The sequence below is a fragment of the Sinocyclocheilus anshuiensis genome, unplaced genomic scaffold (assembly GCF_001515605.1).
Source record: "Sinocyclocheilus anshuiensis isolate Anshui unplaced genomic scaffold, SAMN03320099.WGS_v1.1 scaffold930, whole genome shotgun sequence".
NCBI classification, from domain to species: Eukaryota; Metazoa; Chordata; class Actinopteri; order Cypriniformes; family Cyprinidae; genus Sinocyclocheilus; species Sinocyclocheilus anshuiensis.
The window spans coordinates 1,609,095-1,620,788 of NW_015539900.1; the positions used below are offsets into that span (position 1 = coordinate 1,609,095).

An 11,694-nucleotide genomic window follows, 5' to 3' on the forward strand; every position below is an offset into this window, starting at 1 on the left:
ATTTTATAATAGATAAATGAAATTTGCACTGTTTTTATTTTATTTTAATTCTTTACATGATTCCCAATTAGGATATTTATATTCACGATTTCTAATATTTGTACAGGCTTTACATTTTTATTTCAATGTAGTAATTAGCAATTCATAAAATTTTATATTTGAACAGATTTGTTACGTGACAGCATTAATTAAAGTTTCTTAAGGGTCAAGATCATGTTATCTGCATCTACTGCGCATCCATCAAGCCACTCCCATAATATCTGTCACCACTCAAATTAATGCACAACTCTACATTATCTGTATAGCATGTGTGTAAGACTTGAATACAATTATGAAGTAATAATTTTATGACGAATAAATATTTCAGTGAGTAAAACTGACTGTTTATAGTATTAAAGACTACACAACATTATTATATTATCTTTAAATTAATTTTTAAATTATTATTATTTTAAATTATTGTCCCTGGATTAGTAGGGTACTCTTATAATAAAGTAGCGGTGGTAGCGATTTTGGTAGAGATTTTAAGTATCGATTCTGCTTAAAAAGATGCAATCTAATCCTGTTTACATGAAATAAGCCTGCTCCCGAGCAGGTTTAAGCTCACGGACCTGTTGCTATGACAGCAACTCCGGGATGAGCTTTGAAGAACCAAACTATCCAAGATCAAGCGAAATCATCAACAATCAAATTCAGCTAACTGAGTTAGCGACGGACAAAGAACGGGCCCCTGGCAAACTATCCAACATGTTTTTGCAGCATTGAGCAATGTAACCAATCACAGACATATCTGTTGATTTCTTAAACGCAATGGCCAATCAGAAACGTTTTGTCAAAATTCATTCACCGCTGAAAGCGCCACAGTTTTTAAGTACAGTTTTGCACGCTCGTGAATCATCTCATTGCAGACGCGATGTAAGAGATTCATTGTGCAGTTTAGAGAGCCTCGTTGATTATAACAGAACTTTGCAAGATCGCGATGAAGGAAGATGAGTTACGCTTTTTAGTGATAAAGGGAGCGCGCTTTGCTATAATCCATCAGAATTTATATGAAACTTTCGTTTTTCGGACACATAGTCTACACCCTGCAAAGTTTCGGGAATGACATCCGCATATTTAATTTTTATTAAATATTTTATAAATATTAATTATTGATTTAATTCTGGAACCGGTGCTGGCCAAACCTCCACCACAACCTCCATATCCATCGCCTTAATGGCAGGCAAGTATTTCAATTTTATGAGGGGCCGTATAGGCCATAATTATCGAAAAACCTCTTACAAACACTAGTGAAATAAAAAACATTGATAAACCTTAGTGAAATTTATTCATACGCATTACTGAAAACCTCTTACATACACAAGTGAAAAATCAACCTTAAAAAAAAAAAAAAAAAAAAAAAAAAAAAAAAGGGTCAATCTCGACTTTGCTAAGACAATATGGCGCTTATTCTGAATCAGTTACTGTAAGTATGTTTTCTTAATAGTTTAAGTATTTGCTATTGACTGAGTGGTATTTGAGGCTAGGTGTACCCTATAATGCATCATGTTTGGGAACTCACGTGCCCAAAACTTGCAGGATGAGGCAAGTGTGTTAAATCTAACTCTGCTGGACATTGGTCCTGCAGGACTCCCCTGCTTTAAAAAGTCTTGTGGGTTTGAAATGACATGAGGGAGAGTAAATTAAGCCACAATTTTAATTTTTCTGTTAACTAACCCATTAATAAATATTGTATTATAATTTAAGATATTACTCATGAGTGTGAGTTAAGTAATGACAGAATTTTAATTTTTGTGTGAACTATCCCTTTAAATCGAGATACATTTACTTAAGAAGCAAAACGACATAAGAACTCTTGTGAAATAAATGATAAACTCTTTGTTCTCAGCTAAAGAAAAAACAAGAAAAATATGCTTCAAATTGAACACTAAACAGGTTACCTTTCAAATGCTCTCTGGACCCTGTGGACAATCTGGAACATTAAGATGTCATGTACAAGAAGATCACGGTCTTCAACGCTTTTCAGAGGCCTGAGACATCCAGCAGTCAGCAAGTAGTCCAACAATGGCTCTGTTGCCTCTAACAGCTCCTTTAAATTTGTGGCATCTTGAATCTAAAAACAAAATAACAATAATAACAACAGCAACAATAATAAGAAGAAGAACAAAAACTAAAAATATTAATAATAATAACCTTCTGAAATTATCATGCCTAAAACAGTAGCCTACATTACCGACTTTCCTGTCGTTCTTTTTCAGTCACTCCTGAAACTTTGCTGCTTGTACAGGGCATGTGGCTGTTGGTCCTGTTAGCAGCACCTAAAACAAAACTTTTCATAAGGATCACGTCCAACATGTTGTGATTATCATAGCTTTCTCTTGTAATAGCGTGGTGGTTGATGAAGAGAGACCCCTCATACGATTGTAAGGCGCGTTGGGTGTGCAGCAATTCAATGAAAGCGCTATATATATATAGCAGCCCAATCTATTTATATCTTTATAAATATCTTAATATATGATTATATCCTATAATAACCATTTGCACACACGAGCATTATCACACGAGCTTCGCTCCTCCCGACCGCATACACAGGTTTACAAGCCACTTTTTCCTGCGTTTTTCAATCAATTTCTTGACTTTTGAACAACACATTTTTGTACACGATAAAAGCTCCTTGTGGTTTCTCGGTTTGGCCAATTTAAGCATCCATAAACAACGCAAAACACTGGCATTTGGAGTTTCTGCTAGTGATTCCTATGGAGAGAAAAATCACTTCCTGCCCTCCAGCTGCATTTCGCAGGTCATCAGTGACGTCATGTGCAAATAACCTATTGGGTAAACTGGCAGTTGGTTCACAAACCAAAACAGAGACCGACATTCTGGCCCGGAACGCACATTTTCAAAGGAGAATAACTGACTGTAGCATTGTTTTTCAGATAAACAAGTATGTTAACTTAGCATGTTTCTTAAATATCTGCAAGCATATTATGGTATTTTTATGCTTTAGTAGAGTCAAAAACTTACATACAGCACCTTTAAGTTATTCTTGACTATGTTGGATTGACTGCTTTGATGCGTTGCAATAAACTAGGGAATTGTTTTGATGCTTACATCCGGAAAAAAAAAATCTTTTGTTTTTATTTATTTATTTCATTTAGATTCAAGAGTCAAATGTCGCCCATGTATGTAGGCCTATGTATGTATGCATGTATGTATGAATTTAACATTGTATGTTTATTTTAATAATACTAGGCTGCTTTGGTTACTACTGTTTTTATAATAACTATATTAAAATGAGGAGCAGTGATTTCTCAATTGACAAGCTGAAAAGTGTCCAAAGCCATCTAAAACCAACCCAAGCCATTTGAATTTGCTTGTTACAAATGCTCTGCTCTGTATAAAATCAAGCAAGCGGGGGGTTGCGTGTAGTGGATAAAAAAGTAACAGTAACCTTAAGGAAAATCAGTCCAGCACAAAAGACCCGTTGGAGTTCAACTCAAACCACTGCTGCAACATTGGAGTTTAATTTTTAATAAAGGATGATGAATATTTACCAGGTAGCCATGGGAACGGCTATGACCTAAGATCAACTGTCTCTGTAGATCTCACATCTTTCTGTCCTTTTCTCATTTTTCTCCTGCTCTGGTTTTTCTATCTTCCTCATTGAAATCACCTGTTTGAGTCCAGTCATTTACATAAATAAAAAGAGAAATAAATTTCACTTACCTAAGGTCTGTCCAGCCAGCATCCTGCTGTTCTCACCAGCCACAGCCGATCGAGCGTTCCCCTCGCAGGCATACTGGACGAAAGCAAAGCCCTTGTGCACAGAGCAGCCGGTGATCTTCCCATACTTGGCAAAAATTAGCTCAATGTCAGTTTTCTTGACCACAGCAGTGTTGAGGTTACCAATGAACACTCTGGAATTCAGTGAGCGAGGATCTGTCTTGTTTGTTATATTGCTGGTTTGAGTTTTCCCAGTCATCCTTCTCAGGATGTCCTAAAACACACATAAAACAAATATTAAAGGAAAATGTTTGAAACCTTAACATTTTTTTTCCATACAACACAAAGAACTATAGCTATTTTTTAAATGTAATTAAAGTAACTGTATCTCTGTCCTGACAGCAAGTTTAGCGTGGTAATATTCATAGTAATGTTAATGTGTTTGGTCTTGGCGGAACAGATCTGCTACACTGCTGCTGTAGCAGCAGAACAAGTACCAAGACTTTCTACTTCCAATACATCCACAGACATGCTGCTGTGAGCATAGGAAATACTGCTGCTGCACATATAACAAATAACCACCTTGTATAACATGCATGAAATCACCCCATAGCAGATCTATAAGGTGGAGCTGGGGAAGGTGGAGGGTTTCTGAAGCATGTTGCAACTGCTACAGCAAGCACTAGTCGAGTATTTGAATGTTGAACAGCAAGCTCATTGGCTGCTGATGTTTGGAGCCCCCTACAATTGTCAAAATTACAGTGAATTGCTGTACAAAAAAAAAAAAAAACCTTGAATAAGCCATTTGCGTTATTAGAAGTCACTGTGCATTCAGAATGATTTTGAATTTTGAATTTCAAGGTAAAAAAGGCGCAAATGGCATAGAGTTAATTCAGTTTAACTGGGAAATTTTTCCCAGTCATCTCAATTGCAAATACAGTCGCTTTAACACTAAGATTTTTGAATATTCTATTCCATTCTGTCTATAGACTATGTATAGAATATTGCTTTGCATACACAATGTATATCATAATTTCATTGGAAAGATGTGAAAAGATACATGTACAAAAAAAAAAAAAAAACCTTGAATAAGCCATTTGCGTTATTAGAAGTCACTGTGCATTCAGAATGATTTTGAAACTGATATTTCAAGGTAAAAAAGGCGCAAATGGCATAGAGTTAATTCAGTTTAACTGGGAAATTTTTCCCAGTCATCTCAATTGCAAATACAGTCGCTTTAACACTAAGATTTTTGAATATTCTATTCCATTCTGTCTATAGACTATGTATAGAATATTGCTTTGCATACACAATGTATATCATAATTTCATTGGAAAGATGTGAAAAGATACACAAAACTAATAACTATTATTTATATTTCCATTATAAAAAGGGAGCTGACTTAGTTATACAATGGAGTTTCAGCAGACTCATTCATGATGTACCTGTTCATTTCCTAACCCATCTCCATGGCAACAGACACAAAAGTTTATGATCAAGAAAGAAAGTTATTTTCAGATACTGTACCTACTCCACCCATTCACACCCTCCTCCCAAAACAAACTATTGCTAATAACTGCAGTTGCTATAAATGGAGCAAAAATAAAATAGTTTTTTTTTATTGAGTGCTATTTATATTAGGTGATCCCGTGATCCTGTCAGAATATTTTTTAAACACTCTTTTCATGTATGCAGAACCTATACATCTGGCTGATGTGGCAACACTAGGGTTGACACCAGAGAAGACACCAGTCAGAATGAGCTGTGAGGCGCACTAGAGTGTGAGAAAGCTGAGATGTGTGAAGTTCACACTCAAAAAAAGCTTCTGAAATAAGGCTTCTCTTGTCTGTCACTGCAAGTGATGACAAAGTGTTTCTTCAGAAATCTCTTGTATGTATTCATTGTAAATATAACCAATAGAGCAAAATCATTGTTGTCAAGGGTTTAGCTAACATACGCTTTATGACAAACACATCTGAACAAGCTAATCAAGGTGTTCAGGGTTGCTTGAAAATTACGGGCAGGTGTATTGGAGCAGGGTTGGAACTGAGTCTGCAGTGATTGCTTTGGAGAGATCTGGAGAGCCCTGTTCTATAATATCTACTACAAATCTTCTCAAAATAAAACACACCTTTATTATGGTGAGACTGTTTCAAAAGTGAAACATCCACTTTCATCTACAATTATGAAATCAATATTGGAATTTTGTGGCATTTAGTCCAAGTCCGTTAGCTTCATACACAAGAGTAGGGGTCAGTAAGATTTTTTATTGTTTTTGAAAGAAGCCTCCAATGCTTTCCAAGGCTGAATTTATTTGAATAAAATTACAATAAAACAGTAATATTGTGAAATATTAATACAATTAAAAATAACTGTATACATTAATATTTTAATATATTTTTAAAATATTATTTATTCCATTGTGGGCAAAGCTGAATTACTCTAGTCTTCAGTGTCACATGACCCTTCAGAAATTATACTAGTACGTATGCTGATTTTGTGCTCAAGAAACATTTCTCATTATTATCAATGCTGAAAACAATTTTGTTGCTTAATACCTTTGTGGAAACTGTGATAGATTTTTAAGTATACTTTGATTAACAGAAAGTTCAAAGGAACAACATTTATTTAAAATACAAACCTGTAACATTACAAATTCATTTGACTTTTAATCAATTAAATGCATCCTTGCTGAATAAAATTATCTTGAAAAATTTATTTTAAAAAAATCCTACTCACCCCAAATGTTTGAACAGTAGTGTATATGCTAAAAGTTAACAAAATAAACCCTTAGCAGGTATGTGCATTTAAAATGTACAGTCTTTCACTGCCAGGAAAACAAAACAAAAATATTCATGACTCATCCTGCACTCTCCAGCTTTTTGTCCAATCAAATGTTCTTTAGAATGAAGATGCCCCTCCCCTCAATACTAACTTCTGACTACCAGTAAACCAAGTTCATGACTAAACTAAAGTCTTTAAGCTATTAGAAAAGAACTATTTGGGATTAAGAAATGTACTTAATTTTTTTATAGAGAAGGAACAATGCAACTTTCTCAGATTCCTTTATATCAAATCTACCATTCAATACACTAGAAACAAAATAACTATTTCATCTGTGAGACAGTGAGTCAACCGCTCTGACTGATCCTCAGCAACACCAGCATCCTGCTCTCATCATTCCTACCGAATCACTGATGCATGAACACCTTTTGATTCCCTGTGTTAACAATAACCTCACCTCATTCTCTCAGGTTGTCAGGCATGGCAAAGCTCTGGCATTGTGACTGGACACGACATTTCTATTCCCTTTCAAACTCCATCACTTCACCAGCTTTACTGAGCCCTCGCACAGTCTGTTATTCTATCACATTCCCCATTCAAACACTCTTTACAGTACTTCACACTTCTCGGTTAAGGGTGAATGTACGTGACCATCAAAACCAAATATATGTGGCATCAAGCCATCTCCATTCTCTATTAAAAACATCTCATACATTTTAATAGCTAAATTTAGTTATAAATTACTGTTCATCTTGTGTCTGATTGTTTTGTTGTGCATTGCAACAGACTTTTTTACAAACAGGTAAGATTATAAAATTACCAACTCAAATCAGTTTTTTATGTCCACATACAGTATTTATTTATTTAGCCTTGTAATAAACAGGATACTATTGTTGCATTTATCTAACGCAGCTTTTGATTCTAAATTTGTGTTTGTATGTCTGTTTAACTCTATACAGTAGCTGTTCCTGATGCTGTGCATGTCCAGATGACAGTTTCTGCATGAAAACTCTCAAACACTTCACACAGAATACATAAAAAAACAATGTGAGAAATCATCACAAGAGCTTCTACCAATCCAGTATACAGCACACCTCACCTTTACTAAGCATTCACATCTACATTCATGAGATAATGAAGGATCATTTGATGTTTATATTGATCTTATGGAAATCGCAAAAGCTTCAGAAGGCATAATGTTCTTTTGTTAACTATTTCGTGCCATGGCATTATTTTAAAACCTTCCTTCTGGCATTAAGCAGACATTTAAGTTACTCCCTCTGCTGGGTGATCCCAAATAGAGAGTAAAATCAACCAGGCATGTGTGAGTGGGTCACTAGAGCAGTGACTAATTAGCTGGTAACACAATGAACTGCAGCTGACATGTGCATCTCAATACGGGGTCAATTCAAGATTGAAATCCATTCACTTTTACATGAACAGGGCACTGAAATAGTCTCAAAACATCTCCCTGAGGTCATATTTGTGTCAACACAGATAACAACAGTCTGCTGACATCACTGATAACGCTGAAAACAAAACAAATAATGGAAAACATATTTATTTAGTTATTTCCCTGTGGGTTTTTTTATTGTAAATGAAACGTACCTACAAATATCCAAAACTCACATATAACATTAAAGGGGTAATTCACTGCTCGCAAGATGACTCTATTAATTTTCGTGTTGTGATTAAAATCTTTTACCTAATTTGTGTAATTTGGTTGAAATTGCTTGTAAATGTCTCATTATGGTACATCATCACCAAATCTTGGATTCAATCATTATCAACTTGTTTTCTTTCAATTAGCGCAGGTTTTGAATTTAGTTTATGTACCTTAGGTTTAAGTTCACTGAAAAAAATAATGTATATAAGCTGATATCATTGTGACCTACGATCAATCAGTTCCAAAAAGGAAAACAAAACTTTTGCTAATTGAAAGAAAAATGGGTGAAAGACTTAATGCACCTGGCTTGATCAGACTATCTGTGAGCAGGGATACAAAAATGTGGAAGTACGCTCTGTAGTTTTCACAAAAGCCCTGGAGCTGTCAAAAGTTCACCAGATGATTACATCATTTACATCACTCAGCTTTTGCTGACTAATAAATGGTGCAGGTAACACATAAAAATAATGCACATTGTTCATTTACTTATACTGCCATAACAATACAAAGCTGATTGAAAATCAGTGAACTCTCCCTTCAACAAAATATTTTGAACAGGCGAGAAACTTCTACAAATACTAAATTAAAAGATTTGTGGAAGATTTAATCACTGTTGAATAGGTTGTAGCCTGCTGGGTACAATTACTGCAGTGCCAAAGTCAATGAGGTCTAAGGATGATGGTATATTCTGAGTAGGAGCAGACTCCATCTCTTTATTCTCTATCTACAATGAATTTCCAAACAAACCAGAGGAATTAAATCGCAATAGAGCATTGTTAATAGGGAGATAGACTGATTTTGATCTATAATATTCCTGCTATTAAAACTGATAAGTTAATAAACATACTCTATCTGTATTCAGGTTTGTAGAGCGAAGCTCTGAGGAAGACTCAGGAATTCTGTCCAGGTATGGTATGGTAGATACTCCCATCCCTTCTAGAATTCCCAGTGAGAGATAAGCCTTACTTGGGGAAAGGATATTTCACGGCTGGCTTCCCCCACCTGTCCCTTGACTGACACATTCTGAATAGTAAATCATTCTTTTTAGAATAACATACACCTTCTGCACTATCATTCTCGGCTCTAAAAGAACAATATTGATTAAAGAAAATGGGTTTGCAGGAAGACTGTGAGCATCTTATCTAGTTGAGGACATGACTGATTATTATGCTTTTGCCCCTGCTGTGCTTGTACAAAAGGAATATTGCTGGCTGAATAAAATGAAAGGCAACTCTGTGAAAGTCATGTGATTTTCTTCAAACTTTGCAGGAAGTTTAGGGTTTTAATTCTCAAGAGTATCCCCTCATAGACCAATCATTTTAATAAGGTCAAGACCAGTCATAGCAATAGGCTATGTATAGATGCAGTGAATGAGACCAACCAACTGTGAAATGCAACAGATTTAAATAACTGAAGTGACAAACGCAGCCATTATTACACATTGCAGATTCAAAAAGTTTTTCATTTCACATTAGGTTCTTCAAATTAGGTGTATTGGGGTTTGAGCCCTTTAAGTCACAAGAACATACAGTAGCCTATAGATGTTTTTAAAGAACAACAGAACACTTAAGGTTTTAATTTGGCATCAGATTAAAAAAAAAGATTTGAGCTCTTCCTATTAGAACTATCTTACAAAATAAAATAAATCAAGCGAGAGGCTGTACTGCAAACTTCGGAACAAACTCAAGATTCATGAATCATGCATGCATTAAAAAAATAGCCTACAGGCCTTGCTCATAAAATAAATAGACTAATTAGGCTATAGTTTAAAATTAACGTCAACGTGATATTTTTTAGCCATCAAACGTAATAAAAAGAATCTAGCACCTCTTTGAAAAATAAACCTATAAAATCTAAAATTACCTCATGAAATACATAAGGACAAGCATCTCAACATTTGATAACGACCTAAAAAATCGCGAAAGACAGCAACTGAAACACTGAAGCTACTCACCAATCACAGAGACCGAGCATCAGATGAGATGGAGAGCGAGTGCAGAGCTGCGCTTCTGGATCGCTCAGATCTCAGCTTCACTGGATCATGTGACAGCGGCTGCTGCCCGCTTCATCATCCATCCACCTGTCCATACTGCATCCATTCATCCACAGCCAATTTACAACTACATTTGCTTTATATAGCTGGGTGTTTCTTCAACTTCGGTCGCTTTTATGTCCCAGGGGTTGATTTTTATTAAAACTAAGATTGCCTATATTTATGCTAGCTAACATCTTAGTAGCTGATCAAATTACCCTTAGTTACCCTTACCCTAATTTCCACCACAGAATGATATCAAATACTATATATTAGAGATCTGGTGAAAAATGACACTGTGATGTAGGCTGTTTATAGACACAAAAATTACATAGCCTAACGCTTGATGATGATTATGTGTGTGCCATCAGACAAATTAAAGAAAATTCATGAGTGTGGAAAGCGTGTCTTAAAAGTCTCTGTATGTAAGTTTCGTTGTTGTTTGTTTGTTTGTTGTGTTTTGATTTTTAACCTTGAAATATCAGTTTCAAAATCATTCTGATAAGCTACACTGGCTTCTAATAAGGCGAATGGCATTCTGTTCTGGTTCCCCACAAACGTCTGTTCTGCTTTAATGAGCTTGTGTTTTATTAACGTCTACACCTACCCCAATCCTAAACTTAACCTTACAATAATGCAAATAAGGTAATTAATTGTTGTTCAGAGTGACAAAAATGGCGCAATATTGATGTGTGCATGCCCAATAGGACAATTTGGCATAGTAGAGCAATCCACTGTAATTACGACAGTGACGTCCAGTATTTACGACAGTGAACATCACTCACTTAAATTTAGGGGGCACAAAGTCACAAAAAAAAAAACTGTGCAGTTTATTTAATTATTTACGACAAAATAACAAAAAAAAATTGTAGTTTTAATCATAGCTTATTTACTTGTTAATAAGCATTCAAATATTTTAAAGCTTAGCATAGTGCATAGATTAAAGCTTATTTAAACAGATCATACTGTTTCACTAAAACCCAGTAAGTAATGGAATTCAGGAATTCAGAAAATCAGGATGTAATTTCTTCCAGTATCAATCACAGGTCTCTGATTCAATGAAAAATTACATGTGTTGCAGTGATTCAGGCTGTCTAACTTTTTATAGATTCTAGAGGAGCAACAAAACTGCAACTTTATCTTAAATTAAATCTTTGAGAATAACCTGAAGTGTACCAGACAACTCCATCTGAACCAACAGTTACAAATGTTCCTCTTGGGTTGTCAAGCCTTTACACCATGTCATCACATGCTTCAGAGCCTACATGAGGAGGTTGTGTACATCTTATGTGCGACAGTGCTGACTATCTTCTCTTCTTCTTCATCCTCCGTGAGCACAATATTTTATTATGCTAAAATTCAACTCTAACACTCTAGCTGTTAATAAATTCCAGCGTTTATAGGAACAGACACACCTGAATGTATAAATATACTTAAGTCATGCCATTTTATATTGATGTTATTTTTTCCTCAGCAGGTTTCCCTGCAA

The 11,694-nt window shown here is 35.2% G+C and overlaps 1 protein-coding gene across 1 annotated transcript in view; it reads right to left on the reverse strand.

Annotated features, from left to right (window-relative positions):
- The window catches only part of LOC107686092 (RNA-binding Raly-like protein), a 23,660-nt gene extending 13,490 nt beyond the window's left edge, over positions 1-10,170 (reverse strand). Inside the window, exons 1-2 of the mRNA XM_016482930.1 lie at positions 10,128-10,170; positions 3,727-3,997 (exon numbers count right to left, since the gene is read on the reverse strand). Of these exons, the coding sequence (XP_016338416.1) occupies positions 3,727-3,982 (256 nt within the window). The 5' untranslated portion in view covers positions 3,983-3,997; positions 10,128-10,170. The remainder of the gene's footprint in view (positions 1-3,726; positions 3,998-10,127) is intronic.
- Between the last annotated feature and the right edge of the window lie 1,524 nt (positions 10,171-11,694).